The 18,261-nt window shown below is 46.1% G+C and overlaps 1 protein-coding gene across 1 annotated transcript in view; it reads right to left on the bottom strand.

Annotated features, from left to right (window-relative positions):
• The window catches only part of TBX5 (T-box transcription factor 5), a 47,359-nt gene extending 29,862 nt beyond the window's left edge, over positions 1 to 17,497 (bottom strand). The window contains exons 1-6 of the mRNA XM_030582868.1: positions 16,918 to 17,497; positions 14,457 to 14,632; positions 12,621 to 12,715; positions 9,796 to 9,915; positions 8,980 to 9,127; positions 4,848 to 5,000 (exon numbers count right to left, since the gene is read on the bottom strand). Coding sequence (XP_030438728.1) covers positions 4,848 to 5,000; positions 8,980 to 9,127; positions 9,796 to 9,915; positions 12,621 to 12,715; positions 14,457 to 14,632; positions 16,918 to 17,008 — 783 coding nt within the window. The 5' untranslated portion in view covers positions 17,009 to 17,497. The remainder of the gene's footprint in view (positions 1 to 4,847; positions 5,001 to 8,979; positions 9,128 to 9,795; positions 9,916 to 12,620; positions 12,716 to 14,456; positions 14,633 to 16,917) is intronic.
• Positions 17,498 to 18,261: the final 764 nt, after the last annotated feature.

Raw genomic sequence — 18,261 nt, 5'->3', positions numbered from 1 at the left:
TAAAAGCAGCAAAGAATCCTGTGGCACCTTATAGACTAACAGACGTTTTTGGAGCATGAGCTTTCGTGGGTGAATACCCACTTCCTCAGATGCATGTAATGGAAATATCCAGGGGCAGGTGTGTGTGTGTGTGTGTGTGTGTGTGTGTGTGTGTGTGCTAGCAAGCAAGCTAGAGATAACGAGGTCAGTTCAATCAGGGAATATACAAAAACCTGTAGGAGAGCACTTCAACCTCCCTGGCCACACTATAGCAGACCTTAAGGTGGCCATCCTGCAGCAAAAAAACTTCAGGACCAGACTTCAAAGAGAAACTGCTGAGCTTCAGTTCATCTGCAAATTTGACACCATCAGCTCAGGATTGAACAAAGACTGTGAATGGCTTGCCAATTACAGAACCAGTTTCTCCTCTCTTGGTTTTCACACCTCAACTGCTAGAACAGGGCCTCATCCTCCCTGATTGAACTGACCTCGTTATCTCTAGCTTGCTTGCTAGCATATATATATATAATACACACACACACATACCTACCTACCTGCCCCTGGATATTTCCATTACATGCATCTGAGGAAGTGGGTATTCACCCACGAAAGCTCATGCTCCAAAAACGTCTGTTAGTCTATAAGGTGCCACAGGATTCTTAAGAGTTTGCAAGAAGCGTAAGGATGGTCTCCCAGTTAAGGTGGTTGAACGCTGCCCTGGAGAGCTGGATTCTAACCCTGCCTCTGCCACAGAGTTCCTGTGCGATGCTGGGCATGTCACTTACAAGTGAGCACTAAGTGTGTGTTCCTCACTTTCTGGGTGCCTGACTCAACTCCCTGGGGTTGACGTGCAGAATTGCTGAGCTTTGAACATAAAATGCTCTAATGCGAAGCACTCTGAAAACCAGGTCCAGGCATCTCAAGTCAGGTGTCCAAAGTCAGTGAGCCTCTCTCTTTCTTTCTCTCTCTCCCGCTCTGCCTGCCTGCCTCCAGTCCTGATCTGAAAAATGGATAATACAAATCCTTCACCTCACAGGGGTGTTGTGAAGATAGATGTTTGTGGAGCATTCAGATACTGTAGTGGTGAGTGTCATAGACTCACTGAGGAAAAGTAGTAACGCTGTCTTCAGCGCTAGATGTGAACAATGTGCAGTAAATAAGGCCAGGAGCCATATACCAAACAATCGGTATGAAACAAAATATTGAATAGCTGCTCAAAAATTGAGGCCGACATCGTGTGCTGAAAGAGGCAGGGGCCTGGTGAAAAAATAGTATGTGATCATGCAACTGGAGACTGTACAATGCATACACATGGAGGCCAAATTAATATTGCCCAGGCTACCGTCGTACTGGGTTTCCTAGCTGCTGAGTGCTTGACTTCATTAAGATTGCCGTGTTCTTTTAATAGAGGTCTTTGAGTAATACGTGTGTATACATACAAGTGAAAATGTATCAACACGTTTGATACAGATCTGTAATGACGTGTGAATACTGCTGTTACAATGTTTGCTTGTGCATGGTCCTCTGCACATCTCTGTGCACTGTAGCACATCTGGGGATGTGCGTCTTTTTAGCTAGGGCTGTTCTTTCCTAGTGCTGTACTCTAAAGGATCTGGGCTATAAAGCATGTTAAATAACCTACCAAAAAATAAGCATTAAAACAGGATATCCTGAGGGGGGAGCAATCTAAAGCCCAGGTCTAGCTAGGGGGGCAGTAGGTTGTAAAAATTAATGAGAATAATTGTGAATTCTTGCTTTGGAAAGAACCCTCACGAGAGCAGAACTTTAATTATTTCTGTCTATTAGGGTTCATTTCCTGGTCCTAACCAGAAAGCTAGTACCTAATAAATACCAGCGAGTAACGCAATGATTTAAGCTGCAGCAAAAGAGTCCTTAACTGCAGGGGAAGTTTAATATTTGGGTATCAACCTGATTGCATGCGTCCATTGTGCAAACGGCAAGGAAATGAAATGGCATGTGATCTAGTTTAACGGTAAACGTTTGTGGGGTGAGGGTAGGAGTTGGGGTAGGGGGGTCTCCTCTGAGCTGCTGACAGCTGCACTAAAAACCTGACCAACTTTCTTCGTGGCTTCACCCTCCCTTGATGGGGCTGGGGAGAGGGAGATCGAGTTTGTTTAAATATCTTTTCTGGCTGCCTAAAATATCAGGGGAAATAAACACCGCATCCAACAGGGGGAATGCTGCGATGCAAGGGAAATAAATCAGTTGGGTATTTCGATAGCCTATATGAGCACGCTGACTCTGATATGCATCTAGCTGCACAGCGAAAAGAATCAAGGGTCAACACAAGCCGTTTGCAACTAATACTGGAATTCATTTGCAACGTGTGTGAGACAGACAGACACACACACACAGGTCACACCAGTACATATGTGTAAACTAGACAGACGGGTGGGACTGTGAACAAATACCTAAGTTGAGAATAAAACTTCACCATTGTGCCATGAAAATATCTTATGCACAATTCGCGTCTCATCCCTAAGGAAAATCAATCCCCGCTGTGAACGAAATAGACCCACGTTTTCAGAGTTTTTCTTTTCCTCACTAGAGTAATATGAATCCTGTGAAGCTATTTCACTCCTCGGTCACACAGAATACACTAAAACATCAGCTAGTGCGGGGGCTCGGAAAACTGGCTCTTATTGCAACTGGGCAAACTTGACTCGCTTCCCTGGAGGGAGATGCCATTTCGTGTAGATCATTAGTTATATAATTTCTCAATTGGGTCTTTATCCTGGCTTAGAGCTATTTAGTTGTTCCTGAACGCTTGGATGAATTCATGGGGGCTGCAGAAAGGAGATCCACCCGTCTGTGTGCGTTTCCAGACTGGCAAATACACAGGTCGTGTCTTATCAACCGAATAGACCCCTAGAGAGAGGGATATTTGATTGCAAGGAAAGTTTACCCGCACATGAGGATTGTGTTGGTGTCTGCTCACAAGACGCTCCTTGCCCCTACAAAGAGCAGGTAAATTCTAGGACCTCAAAAGCGGAGTTTGATTTCCTATAGGAAATCAATTTTAAGGTGTCTTTTTTTTCTGTCCTTTTTATTACCATAAATTCTATTTTGGGAGAGAGATGTATAAAAATAAAGGTGAAGCCGTCAACCAGAAGTTAAACCAGATTTTATAGCATCCACAGTGGGGTTATAATTTAAACCATAAATTGGCTAAAACTCAATTTGGCTTCAGTCTACTAGCAGGGATTGTTCTGTCAGTGCCAACATCTCCCGTTTTAAACGGCTTGGAGCTATTTTCTTCTCCCTAGCGCCAGTGAGATGCTGTTGCGTCACAACCCTATCTCTGTTTTGGTATCTAATGGGTTGATGGAGATACCGATGAGATTGAGAAAGTGAAACCTGTTTAAAGTGGTTCAGACGTTTCATAGCCACATCTCCGGATAAATTATGGATGTTTTCCAGGAGTATTAAAGTGACACGTTCTTGGTTTGAAATTAACCACATGATTTAACCTTTTTAAACACAACGAAACCATTCTACACGTCCAGCAGTGTAATTAAAAGCCCTCGCCCTGACTTATAAACAGTTGATGGAAGATTTTTTTTTTAAATGATTAAAATTCAATTTTACCTTAACATGACCTCGGTACCTTGAAAATCATCTGTTTGCCTCTAGTCTAATCCTGCTCTCTCGCCACAAGTTTATATTTGCATTAATAATTAAGGATTATCTGGCTCCAGTTAAAAGATCCACGTACCCATCAGGTCTTCTATAAGTGTCACCTGATTGCTATTCAGGAAATTTAACCAGCTCCTCCCCATTTATCTTTGATCTGTTTCACCTTCTATCACCCCTCTTTTTTTAATATTTTCCGTTCTTTGTTCCTGCTGTCCTACAGTTAGGACCACTTCACCAGAAGGAAACACGTGCGATTTGCCACCGCTGGAAAACCGGTTTTGTCGAGAGTAGTCTCTCTCTTCTCTCCCTCCCCCCACCCCCCAAAAAAAATTTAAAGTCAAAAAACCAGGGCTGGGTTGCTTTCACTATAAGCCGTCAGGCGGACACTTTTAGTCGAAATAATACGACGCCCCAAAGCTCGGATACTAGTTCTACGGACGAGCCAATAGGAGAGAGACAAAGTGGGTCTAGCTCATAAAAGTTCTATGCAGGTTTCACAAGCATAAATACGTCTGTATACATCGCTGTGCCTGTAGAGGTGTGTGTGTCGATATACTCGTATAGAGACCGCTACATGAACACCCAGCCCTCTCAGGGATTTCTTGCGCAGAAAAATAAGGTAAGGTGTTATTTTATCCATGCCTTTATAGTGATTCTCTGGGTCTCTTCTTCCAACCCGCCTCCCTTGACTTCCTTACGAAACTTAGATACACCCCTGAGAGGCTGGACAAGTCACGCAACTCCCTTGAGAGCTTTTGAAGAGTTTGCCACTGAGGACCCATTCTTAGGGAGCAAACGCAACCAGCCTAGGGTATAAAACCAAACTGCGAAAAATACCGCTCGGGCTGCCTGCTTCAACGCCAGATGACAAGCCTCTGACCGATTGCTGGGGGGTGGGGGGGAGGAAAGAGAGAGAACCCCCTTCCTTGGTTGGTCCTCTGAGCACACCCTTACCAACCAAACTTACCTCTCAGCAAACCCTCTTCTTCAACTAACTTCCGCCCTCTCCCCGGCTTGCGCTAAATCCCATCTTTACCTCGTCTCGCTGACACGCCAGGAATAACCCCCCGTGAACAGTGCAAACCCTCTGGGCTCCTGGTGTGGAAATACAGAAGGGGTCTCTGTGTGATTGGGGTGGGGAGGAAAATGGTGCCTATGTTAGTAGCGAAGCCTCTTCCACGTTGAGTGGCTCCTCCGCCCCCCCCCCTTACCTTGTGGTTTTGGTAGGAAGTCACGGCGATGAAGGCCGTCTCCGGAAAGACATGGGTGCAGAAGGCGGTGTTTTTGGAGCCGAATCCGTTATTCTCGTCCGCTTTCACGATATGAAGCCTGGGCTGATATTTGTGCATGGAGTTCAGTATGATCTTGAAAAGAGAGAGAGACACAAGGGGGGAGGGTGTCAAGCATCACTGTTTCCTCAAGCCAAGGTCCCTCTGACAGAGCTGGGGGGGGCTTCGCTTGGGAAAGGGGCGCCTGAGGAAATCCCAAGTGAGCTGTCTTTATCATTCATAGACTTCACGTCCCTTTAAAATGTGTGTGTGGGGGGGTGCATCTTTATGGGTCTCCCAAGGAGTAGAAATAGCTGAACTTATTTTGGGGGGAACAAGACAGATCTTCTCCTCTACTGCAGGCCAGTCCCTTGACACGGGAAGCAGAAATGAGCAGTGCTAATATTTTCCAACAGGAATAACATTCATCTCAACAAGGAATCCGCAACCAGCCTGGCCATAAATCAGGTTCCTCGCTAAACACGATCTTGCAATAACATAACTTTAGAGAACTTAAGGGACACGTGTGTGCCTGGCTCTAACATACATATTTACATTTAATAAAAGCCACTGGGCCAACAGTTCTCCCGGGTGCAATGTAATGACCTTCAATTGCAGCATTTGGCTCGTTGGCCCTATGTCTCAGTGGAAGGGTTAGTCTCCTGTTTTATTTTGACTGCCTAAGCATTACAGTTAATGCTGGGCTAGTCGCATTTATTGTGGGTGGGGTTGAGTACGAAAGGAAATCCGACCCATCAGAAATTACATGCTAGAATTCCTGGGGCTCCTAAATTTAGTCATTGCTCGGATTGTGGGAAAGGCCTGAAATGAAGACCCAGGTGGCGTGATAAAAACTACACTGGATTTCCCTCAAGTGCCTTCGTCAAGGATGAAGCTGCCTTAGTGATGACTCTGGAGGGGACTATTTAGCACTGGTCGAAATGACTGTGCAAGGGGAGCGTGTGTGTGTGTGTGTGTGTGTGTGTGTGTGTGAAATTGTTTTTAAGCCAACAGCCTGAAGGTAGTAGCACTTGCCTCTCCTCTGAAATGTCTGTTTCTTTGCCTCTTTTTAAAATTTGTCCACTTTTTAAAAGTATAGAGCTATCGGAAATGGTTTGAATTGCCAAAATGTCCACAGCTCTTTATAAAAAGAGTATTTTCAAAAATACTTGGAGGAATTTTTTTTCCCGAAAGATCCAAGAACTTTTTCCAAGAACAATCCCGGGCGTGGGGGGAGATCGCCATTTTCCCAACTGTTTCTAGCTATAAAATCAATAGTTGGCCTCGCCGTTAACAAATGTCAAAATAAGAAAGCAGAGCTCCTCTTTTGGTTACGCAGCGATGCTGATCTGGCCCCCGTTCCAGGTTCAGCCTTCGCCCTGATTTTTCTCCAAGAGCTAAACATGCTCCTTAAGGGCTCACCCTAGCCGAAGGGACCTGAATGATTTTTCTAACCTTTGCATAAACTTCTCTGGGTGGCAGCGCTGGTGCCCACCATAAAACCAGACCCTGTCTCTGTCCAAAGCTTGGCATTCAACTGGGATTAATCCTGCAAGAAAAGATTCCCACCCCCGCTTTACCCTCCCTCGGCTTGCAGTCTGCAATGATAATGACTGCTGCGAACCACGGCGACAGACAGACACAGTCCGTCCCGCCAGCCGCGGCCCCTGCAAGTCATCTCTGCCTGCCAGGCCCCCTCATCCTGGGGCTTTGGCCAAATTGCTTTGACATCCCGGTAAGTCGTGGACATCAACGGTCAACGATCTAATGATTTTTAATTTCATTACAGCGACTCTAATTGAGGGACCGCTGGTGCCGCGTCTCCTCTGAAGCGCCTAGTGTTCAGCACGGCCTTAGGTTTGGTTAAAGACACTTTTTCATATCGCCGCCTGCCCACCGCGGGGCGTAAAATGGCTGCTGGCCTCTAGTCCTTCCAGGGGCATCTCGCCTCAGCCACCCGCCGGCCCCTTCCTTCCCTACAACTTTCTTTGAAGCCTCGGCCCTTGCGGCGGGAGAATTTCGAAGGAGGAGTTGCTGGTGGAGTCTAACCTCCAAACACAGGACAAGATCGGCTGGGCACGAATTATTCCCCCTCTCCCGGAGTTTGAACAGGAATCTCAGTTCCTGGAAGGGACGTTTCTCCACCCGTGCTGAATGAAGAACCATAAGGAGAGCCTGTACCCTGTTTGGGGGAGCTGGGGGAGGGATAGATAAACCCTAGGACGATCAAGAGGCGGAAGGGGGGTTAGATTAGGTTGGGATCTGGCATCCAACCCCTCCCCACCCCCACACTTCATTGTACTAGCCCTGTGCACCAGCAGGCCACATGGAGGATTCATTCCATCAGTGGAGGCCACGTGTCTGTGGATTTAATGGCACAAGCTTTGTTGTGTTCAAGGGAATCAAAGTGTTGAAATGAGACTGGAAAATACACCCTTGGAAACTGGGCACTGGGGCTCTTGATTCATATGCTCTTGTCTAACTATAAATGTTTTTGTTCAAAGGAAGCCTTTGAAAAATGACTGGGCCTGGCTTGGCAATTCCCACACGCCTTTTCGCTCCTGGCCCTACGCATCTAGGACTTGCAGAAATTGTTTGTGTACCAAGCGCTAGCGGGGGGTCTTTTTTCTTTTGAGCTCCGTTCTATTTTGAATCGGAGCCCACAAAGCACCGTTACCTCGTATTTCCTTGAATAATCACGCTTGATTTTTACCTTTACCCCAACTCACGGAGGCAGCAAGCAGGTTTTAAAGCGCCGGAGGTTAACCCCAGGTAGCTAAACAGTTACTCACTGCAGTAAAGCCCCGCCTGCCTGTTTCTAATACTGTCAAGGTGCGAACCTGCATAAGCAACTCCCGGTCCATACAGTTAAATACCCAGTTTCCCAGAACGTTGAGAATGAACATGAATTCAGATGTCTCCACTCTCCCCCTGACCAACAAGAGAAGACATCCCCCAGCTTACAATCCTAGGAATGACCTCGACTTCCCCGGGCCGACACTCCTTGCAAATGTTCAGCACGAGCAATACCGGCAACACAGCGCAAAGTACAGACAGGGGCTAACATGCTTGCCAATGAAAAAAGGGCCAGAGAGCGATTCTTGTGTCATATTTCTGGGGCAAGAGAGAACCCTAGAAAGAGGACCTCTACAGGTTATCTACGCCAGTCAGCTGCTCTGATGGAGGATGGGAGGGGGAAGGGGTGTGTATGTGAACATGATTTTTTTGCTTCATACATGGATACAAAAGGTACCATGCTGTTTATATTAAAGGCTAATTAGTTCCATTGCCTGTCTTTCCCCGTTGCATTATTCCCTTACATTACAGCCTCATAGACTTTGCAACTGGCCCATATAGGATTTCTCAAGGATTTCCTTGCCCTACCAATGACACTCTGCTGGTTCTCTAAACAGGCCTGAAGTCTGCGCTTTGTAGTGTCCCGCTACAGCTGCCAAGTTCCTGGGACAACCTCCGCTCAGATCCAGCAATTTACCACGTTGCACAGAGAGATGGCTCCTGTTTTATATTTCACAAAGCATCCCCCCCCCCGCTCGCCCCACCATATGTCTTACAGGAATGTCTGAAAATGCAACGTGCGGAGTAACAGCTCAATTATAGCCAACTGGTGACAACGGTCCTAGGACTTTGTCAACCAGCAGCAGCCATCAAAAGCCATTGAGTGAAATTAATACCAACACTGTTACTCGTATTAAACTTCTATCCCGCTCCAGCTTCTCCCCGTCCCCCCTTGACTTTTCATTTCATCTGACAAGCAGAGATGCCACAAAAATAGCAAACGAGTCCCCCTTCCTTCCCCCCCCCGCCCCCCAAAAAATCAGCCTCAATATTAACTCCCGGACCCTGCGCTGGACAACAAGCCACCCCCACCACGCGCAGCAAGTGTCTAAGGCCCGGGCTGGCAGACGTTTGTTGCAATGATTTTGCACCAGGCTCTGCCCAGCGGAGTTCAGGGCGGAAAGCAGGTTTAGGCTGATTGCCCCTAGGGTTTGGGCTCCCTCCGGAGCGGGGACTCGGTAACAGAAAGAGGAGGGCGCCTCCTCGAGAAGGTACTTACATGTCCGAACGGGTCAAGGTGGTTGTTGGTGAGCTTGAGTTTTTGAAAAGAAACTAACTGCCTCATCCAGTGCGCCCCGGTAGCGGGTGAGTCTGGGTGGACGTAGAGCCTGCCTGGCATGGCCGGCTCTGCCTTCCCTGTCACTGACCTAAACCAAAGGGACACAAAGCCAACTTAGCCCTTGGGACCCGCGTCAGGCCTACACACCATGCTCACAACCACGGGACGTGCATGAAAGATCTGGCTGAGGGCTATGGAAAAGGGGCTTGTCTGTCTAGCTACCGCCTCTGGGCTAGTTGAGAGGAAGGGGCCGCTGGACGGTCGCATCATGTATTTTGGAAGCGGAAGGAGACACGAACACATGCTGCTCTGGAAATGAATTGAGATTTTTTGACACGTTTACCGTTGGATTCTCCCTCCCCCCGCTCCCTTCCCATTTAACCCCTGCGTCCTCTCTACCTACATACCAAATGTGGCAATTCTTAACATTTACCTTCATGGCGATTTTCTCTCTCAAAGGCAATTAAGTTGTTGGCCCCACGATAACCAATAGGGTCCAACAGGATTAGAGTTATTCGCTAATTAAAATGTTGTGCGTGTCCCCCCCTTAAAGAGTTTGGCTAGCAAATTATCTCTAGATAGACTGCAAACCCCCTCCCACCTAACATTTCTTCCTTTGTAGCTTATGAATAGCACCCGCTGACAGCTAAAAGGTATTTTTCAACCCATTTGAACTCGATTTTGCTAACTGTGCAAGCCAGACCCAAAGATTCCCTCCTATCTCTGCACCTCTCCCGTCCCCCCATGCATGCATACCATTTATTATCTGCAAATTTGTATCTGTGATCATCAGCTGGTACAATATCCATGAGCAGTATGTACTTGGTTTTTGGATTGAGTCCAGTGACCTTCACTTTGTAACTGGGGAACATACGCCTAAAAAAATAAACAAATATACATAAATACAGCGACAGGCAATGGTGAGGGGATTATACGCTAGGGTAATTCAGCGATATTAAACGAGAAACCATTCCGCATCCTCCAAACACAGACACACAAAACAAACTTTCCCTTTATGGTGCAAGCGGGACTTTTTTCTTTCTGTGGGTGTTGCTCCGCCGTTATAGTTCCTATCTCAGGAAAAATAATTAATGAAAGTTACTAGGGTTTTTTTTTCTCTTCTTTTTGTCTGTGATCAATCCAGTAGTTCAATTCTTCATTCTTTTACTATACAAGAGTATATAATCTCTTTCAGGGATCGTTATATTTATATCCCTACAAAGAATAAATTACCCTTATGTAAGTATGAGCCATTATTTGGTGGATTTTTTTTTGCTAAAATCTTGACCTTTTATTAAAACTCATGCTCGTACATATATTTGTGTGCACATGTATGAAATGTTATATACACACATACATAGGATATGTGTACACATATGTAAATAAACACACTTGACAAATATTTTGAAACATGCAAAACCCCTTGAAAATGTGACTTTTAGAAATATTGTCCTTTACTACAAGCAACTGACTACAAGCAATATTATTTTGGTTTGAGCTTTCCCAGTGTTCAGAAATAGGCATATGAAACTGTATCCTTGAATTTAAAGAAAACCTTAAACTTCCTTAGTTCTGAAATGTTATTTGCTGTCACATCTTTGCAATATGAAATCAAGCCTATTTATTAGTTCAGACTGAGTGATTTGAAAACAGGGGAAAGAAAGCTCTATGAAGCAAAGTTACTGATCAAAAATAGCAAAAACTGATATTTAATATATTGCAGGAAAAGAAAAAAAGACCTGAACGATGGAACTCAGCTTTATCCCTAAATATAGAGCTAAAAACTATGACATAAACATATAATTTATACAACGATAAAAATAAAGTGCTACATAAATAGCTAAAACGATTTAGTTTATTCTGGGGTGATACATGCAATTACTTCTATAGAAGCTCCATGTTGTAAATGTTCTTCATTGCTCCCACGCCTCTACTGGAATTTTATGCCAGGTGTTTTATTTTTCTCTTCACTGCTCTGTATACTCTGATCCTTTGCAAGGCAACTTATTCCTGGCATTTTGAAACAAGTCGATGGTCATTTCACAGCATTGGAGTCTAGAGGCTCTTTGCTCCTTTCCCTTTTCTCAGTAGGACAATTAATTTGGTCAGCTCTGCTCTATGCAAACCGTGCTCCCTAATGGTTCTAGAGAGCTCCAGCCCCTTTAGCTGTGGAATATTCTCCTTTAAAAACGATACCATATTTTCAACAATAGATCCGTTCAGAGGGAAGCCGAGCCGTTAGACGGGTCTGTTTGTTATCCACTGCACAACTTTGTGCAGCTAGATCTTTGTTTCCCTAAAGCACGATTTGGGAGACCGCACCGAGCACTGTATAACAGAACAGAAAGCAGGTTTGAGTCTAGATTGTTTGCAGTGTAACTAGCATTTGGAACTATTACTATTTTTCTGTCTGGTGACTTTTTCCCTGTATCCAACGACCCCCTGTCTATGACGATGGCATGAACGTTGTTCAACTGAATATAAAAAGGACAATAATACATTTCGATTCCCGGGAGCTAACTGATGGGAATTTGCATGGTGCTAAGCAATACTCAGTCTCAAACGATCACCAGTTCTTCTTCTCCTTAACTTTTATTTCAGTGTTTCTTCAGCAAAAGGGGCTTTCCGGTGCCCCAGCGCATTAATAGCCAGGGAAATGGTAAATTGCACCAAATGCACTTAAAAGAGGTTGGTGGGTTGTTTTTTTTAAGTGATCAGATTTACCAGGCCAAACATGGAAGTGATCTCTCTCGCTCTCTCCACTTAGATTTGAAAACTTATGTTATTCTAGATAGAGACATAAACAGTAGCCCAGGATCATATGCACTTTTAACAGAATCACTGGGAGATGTCTCTGCATGTGTCTCTGCATGTGTGTATTTGCCCAGAGCTGAACACAAAATAAATGTCTAGAAGCAGAGAAATCAAATATTTCACTACTGCTTATATTAAAAAAAATTAAATCGTCCACCGGGTTGTATCACATGAAACTATGCACAATTTTGGCCAATTGATTGCAACCAGCGTGAGTTTGGAAATACTCCAATGAAGTGGATTAAGGAGAACCCTGTCCTGGTTAAATAAGAAGCCAGAAGAAACAAATCTTTTTAATATACACTGTACTGGAGGCCTCTCTCTGAAAATATTCCAACCAGCCTTCCTCGCTGATCTACTCAAAATCCTTCAAATACCGATCGAAAAACGTCTTCAGCATTTCTGTGGCTTCAGTTAGGCACGAATCTTATTTTATTTCTTCCTGTTTATTTTCATTCTGTTTTGTGAAAAGGCCTTGGTCACTCGTAATTATTGAGATTTTACCGTGATTTAAAATGAACTTTTGACTCTCACAGGACACGTGTCATACATAAGGCGCACACACACATAGACAAATGGGTGTGTTTGTGTATTGTGTCATAGGAGAGATGTTCATTAAAAGTTTCTTTTCAGCCTCTGTATACATACGAATATGTACATAAACATCTGCGCATACATAATATACGTCTGTGTATACAATATCTATCTATATGTCTCTATATATCCATTTTAAAAATTAGAAGCATGCGATATTTTATTATCCTTACCTTCCAGCCTTTGTTATAATCATTTCTGTCCCCACTTCGTGAAATTTTAGCCACAATTCTCGTTCGTGTAAAAACACTTTGATCCCCTCCATGCCCTGCAAAGAAATAAGCTAATGAGTGATCACAGGAAAGGACGAGCTGCGAGCTTTCCAAGAGCTGGGGGGGAACAGGAGACCCAGAAGAGGGATTGAACTTTGGCATGTCAGCACCGAGCGCTTCTGCTTTCTATACAGTCCTAACTGACGGGACATTAAAAGACTGTAACTCCCAGACCAGCGCAAAGGAATGATTCATTGAGGGGAAATCTCCAGGAAAAAAAAAAATTCAAAGAAGCTGCTGCAAAGCATTGCAGCGAGGAGACGGATTTCTGCACAGCACCCGCTTTCGTAGGAGAAGTTTGCAGCCTTTTGATGTGTGGCTAGAGATAGGCACGGGGCCAACTGCATCAAAATAGAAAGCGCCGTGAGGGCAAGACGGTGCGCGAGTTTACCAGAAGGAACGTGATCCTGGGCAGAGGCGATTCGAAGAAAGAAAGAGACTAAAATGCCATGTGCAGAGCCAGAGAGTTGCCCCGCACGCTTCAGTTCCTCTGCTGGTGTAATGGGCCCTAGCTGCACCGCAGACCATGCTTCGCACCAGCCGACAGTGTCGCCCGGTATATTTATAGAGATTGTAATGGGAGGGCGAGAACAATACACTATTGACAACAAAGCACCCGAGCCTGCGGTTCTTAACATCCCCCCCCCTCCAAAAAAAAAACTGCACCAGGAAAGAAGGATCGGGCCTCAAAATAGGTTCCCCCCGTCACACAATTAAAGTGTGTGTGTGTGTGTGTGTGTGTGTGTGTAGTACGCCGAAAGAAATCATAATCGTGAGGCATTTCATGATTTCTTTTTAAATCTGCTTCTTCCTATACGATTTTTGCGCGACCTGAACACAGTTAAGATCCGAACAAGGACAGATTTAGGCTAGAATCTCTCCCCCCCCCCTCTGTTGTTCATCACACACTAATAATTTCCCAGTTGTAGGTGTAGCTGAGATGAAACAACGTAGCTACATTCAGAATGTATCCAAGACTTTCCCCGGCCTGGCTACGCCATCAGGCGTGTTGTGCTCTGTTTTCGTTTAAAGGGGGGGGGGGGGAATAGTCGCTTAATCTCAGCCTTAACGAAAACGTCCCCGCATCCAATGGGCTGGGTTTAGACGAACAATGGTTTGTTCTAGTCCACGCGAGCCAAATCCTTGCGGTGGGCTCTAGTTTAAAAGAGCTAAACAATCCGTTAACTGGGCCGCCGGCGTCCTGGCCTACTTGCACGGGAAATGGATCGGTTCAAAGGCGGAGCAGACACGGTAATACCCGGCCACAGACTGGGCATTCTGGAAAGTCTCACGAGAAATGATGCGCGTCCCTTCCCAGCAACACGGGGAGGGCACGTTACTTCTGCAGTGCTCCCCAAAGCCTCCAGCTTAAGGGAGAGAGGTGGAGGGTCAGGGAAAGGAGGGAGACACTGGAATATGCTGTGTATATGTGTGCGAGCATCGTGAATGAGTGAGTGTGTTTCAGTAGATATGTGTATCTTTGTGTCTGTGTGCGTGAATGTTTGTATGTTTGTGTGTGTGTCTATTTGTATGGTTGCTTGTGATTACCAAAACTTAACTGTTGTTAGAGCTGGTATGGTCTGACACGGGTGTTCAGTCTCATCACTTGACCCTGTGTGCCTAGAATGACCCAGAAACCCGGACACATCTCCGCCACAATCCAACAGAAACCCAAGCAGGGAAAAAGACAACGCGAGCAGCGACTGTTTCTCGTCATGTCTCTTCTCCTCCGCTTACCTGCTGGGTGAAAGCTGCCTGGGGAGAGGCAGGCGACTTGCTGCTGGCCCCTAGCTGACTCTCTTGTTTGGTTTCAGACTGAAGCTCTTTCGACTCGGAATCAGCCGGCGTGTTGGGGAGCCCAAAGCCTTCTTCAGCATCCGCCATGTTACAAGCTTCCTTCGCTGCGTCTCCCACTGCAGGCGCACGCAGCAGAGAGGGGAGATAAGAGAGACATAAGTCAAAGCTGGCATTTAAGAAAATGTATAGAGAGCCCTATAAGATATAGACCAACTTCTCCCCCAGCACGCCCTCTGGCAGCAACTCCTCTTCAGCTGCTCGGAGAGAAAATATTGGACCCTTTCACCGGTGGGGGCAAAGAGAAGCCTCGACTTATTATTCCAGTCCGCAGGGGAGATTAAATTTTTTATCAAACATCTCTCTCCTCTCTCTCACACACACAGAAACAGATCTTTTATTAATCAACACATCCCTCCCCACGCACACACACGAGGAAAAGATTAACAATATAGGTTAGCTGCCCTTCTAGCAAGCTGGTGGCTAAATACATCTGGAAAGGCCAAAAGAGATAAGAACCGGGTATTTTTGGGGGGGGGGAGCTCTAGAGTGGAATTAATAAGCTCATTACAGATTTCACCTTTTTAAAGAAAATGTACAAGCCTGACTGGTGAGCAACTGACCGCCCTTGACTTTTGTTCTGACACTAGCGCCCCATTCATGGAGCCATCTACAGTTGATCTTGCTTAACATGATTCCCTGGGAGAACTGAATTCCCCCAAAGGGGGCTTTGCCCTCACGGAGACTGGGAGCAGATGATAAAACCTCATTTGCAAAGAAAAATAAAGTCCTCTTGCAAATGCAAACCCCCGAAGCAAGCAACATTCTCCCATGAAAGTGACTTCTCCATTCAGCTGCAGTCAACGTGTGAAGTCGCCTTTAATAGATAGTATCAAGTAGTGTCACTGTAGTAGAAGTGACGAATAAATACATAAAATCGAGCCATTGTATAATTTCATGAATTAAATGTATCTGTCAGTTACACTTGCAGCTACGTTGATCTAACTTACAATGTTACAGCAGAAATGCAAAATCGGAGAAACTAAACAGAGAGAACAACTTCAATCAAATACTAACAATAAAAAGTGAATTTCAAAAAAAAATTAAATTGTCCTTTAGGAAGCAATGAGGGATAAAAGCGATTAAATTGCCCGGTTTTTTTTCTCTCTCTCTCTCTCTTTTAAGGATTCAGAGCTTTAGTGTCATTTTAAATATTTTTACACCTTTAAAACAATGCACCAGATCCGTTTGGAAAAGCCAGGTCAAGTGGAGAAAGTGACATGTTTTAAGCGTACTAAATTAATTGCTTCTCCGGGGGCTCTTTCCTTCTCCCCCCGTATTTCAAGTGCCCTCTTTAAAGATGAATCCTCACTTACAGTCTCCTTTAAATACTGAGACGTGACGTAGTGTGTTTGCACTGGTGCTTGGGGGCGAAAAAGACGAATTAAAACAAAAAGCGAAGGGGGACACATGCCACTTTCCTCTCCCAAGATCATTTTATAAAATGATCTCGCTTCCAGCCCCCCTCCCGCCCCCCATTCAAATGCTCCTTTCCCATAACGCACAAGGCAGATGGTTTGTAGTAAGTGGCTGAAGGGCGAAGTTTGGGGGGAGGTCTCGGTGCAGCGAAGGTGTGTGAGAATTGCGTGAGTCGGGCAGAAGGGTTGAGCCGCGACTGCTGGATTCCATGTCTCACGGCTCCACTCAACAGCCATGAACGCTAATGGCAACTGTGTTGTCCTGGCCACGCCAGAGCCAGGGACCGTTTAAGGCTCCCTTCGCTGGGCTGCTGTTTTCGCTCCGCTTCCCAACCAGCTCCAGATATCCTGCCTGAGCCATTTTCAATCGGCTTCTCTCTCGCGCCTGTGTCTATTCTGCCCCCGCAACCGGCCAAGTTGGTTCATTAAAACAAAGAGCCCAGAGCCAGGGCTGCAGCCGCGGCAGCTGCGGAGGGGAATTTCCCGAGCTCCACACGTCGGCCGTTTTAAACATAATTAAGCAGAAGGGGGGGGGGGCTGGAAAAATAACCACAGCGACTCAGCTCAATTTGAGATCACTCCCCCCTCCTTTAAGAGCGCCACAGAGGAAATGGGGCTTGACAGAACCAGGCCTCGATCGCGCTATGAAAAATGCATCTTGCGCCGTTAGCTAGCACCAAAGTGGGTTAGCAGCAAAAGAAATCCATTTCCTTTTGTTCCATCATTGATTTGTGTTTCTCTTCCCCCCATCCCAGGAGGTTACCTGGGAGGAAACCGCCACCCACAGGCCTTGGCATTCCTTGGGAAAGACAATGTCTGTGTAACAAGGACCCCCTGCCAGCACTTCCTTCTCGCTGTCTCCCCCCCCCACCCCACACACACACACAGACAGTGACGGACAGACAGGGCAATGGAAGATCCGTTACCTTGCTTGTTGAATTCCATGCAATCAACGCATTTCCTGTACTTCCCCCCCCTTGCAATGGAAATGAGTGGCATCAGGCTTCTGCTTTGCATGTCCTTGAATTTATTTACGTTCAGACCCGCATTTTATTTTGTTTTAAAGCACAGGCTGGAGGGAAAACAAGCTCTCCAGCGCAACACTGTCTCTGGCCCTCTTTCTCTCCAAACACTTCCAGGTTGTCAGACGCACCAGAAAGGATCCTGAGACCGAGATAAAGCCTCCCTTCTCGGCCTCATCAGGCGGGTCCGGATTCTCCCCCACCCAGCCCCCTCCTAAGGACCTGGGGGAGGGAGAGAAGGGGGGGAGACGGCAACCAAAAGTTGAGGGAGGGAGGTCGCTGTGTAGCAGGAGTAGCCTCCCCCAGCAGGTTTGTGATCCTGGCTAGTCCCCTCTCTCTGGAGAGCAGAGCGCGTTGCACATAGGAAATAGCTGCCGAGCGGAGTGCGGTGACGTGGGGTCGGGCTCAGCTTTGCTCGCAAAGTGCTGAGATCTTCTGTCCAACCAGCTCGGATCCTGCTCCGAGTCTCTCTTTCGACAGACCCCCCCCCCCACCGCAGCCTATTTTTCTGGCAGGCAAACAAGAACAAGGCACAAAGACAACCATCAAACTCACCAGTAACCCCCCCCGCGCCTCCTTCCCCACCCCCTCCCTCCTCCATCCATCTTCCCCAACTGGAGAGAAATTTCAAAGCTTGTGAATCCCCCAAAGAAACCGTTGCCTTCCCTAACACAAACCATACATCGACCCCTCTCCCATCCCCCCAGCACGCAGTCCCCCAAACACCCCTGAATATATAGGTTCATATTTTAAACCAACTCACTAACAATATTTTCTAGTTCTCTTGGGGGGCTTTGACATATGAAAAAGAAACTCATTGGCCCAAGCCGGACTGGATAAAAGGGATACCCAGGGCAAAGAAGGAACCAAGGCACCTCGTTACTCAACCGCCTTCTATCCAAATGGGTTTAACACAGAATGTAGGGGGTGCCTAGCATTTTGTATTTTATCTGCAGAAAGATCAAAGCTCTTTTACAAAATAGATTCCCCCTCCCTTCTCTCTTGACCCCCCCACCCTACCCCACCTTTGCAAAGCGAGCAGGAATTCTCCAGCCCTTCACTGCGAGATGCAAATATATACAAAGGCTCAGAGGCTCTGCTGTATTAAAATAATCAAGCCGTCAGTTGAGAAGCCGGGATGTGTTTTTATCTGCATCTTCCTTCTCTCTCGCTCTCTCTTTTTAATGTATTATTTTGAGGGTAAAGTTGAATAGGTCAACGCAGGGTAAACAGCCGTCCTGTCGCATT

The sequence above is a fragment of the Gopherus evgoodei genome, chromosome 13 (genome assembly GCF_007399415.2).
Source record: "Gopherus evgoodei ecotype Sinaloan lineage chromosome 13, rGopEvg1_v1.p, whole genome shotgun sequence".
Taxonomy (NCBI): Eukaryota; Metazoa; Chordata; order Testudines; family Testudinidae; genus Gopherus; species Gopherus evgoodei.
Note: the sequence above shows the minus strand (reverse complement) of the source record. Positions and strands in the feature narration are given on the sequence as shown.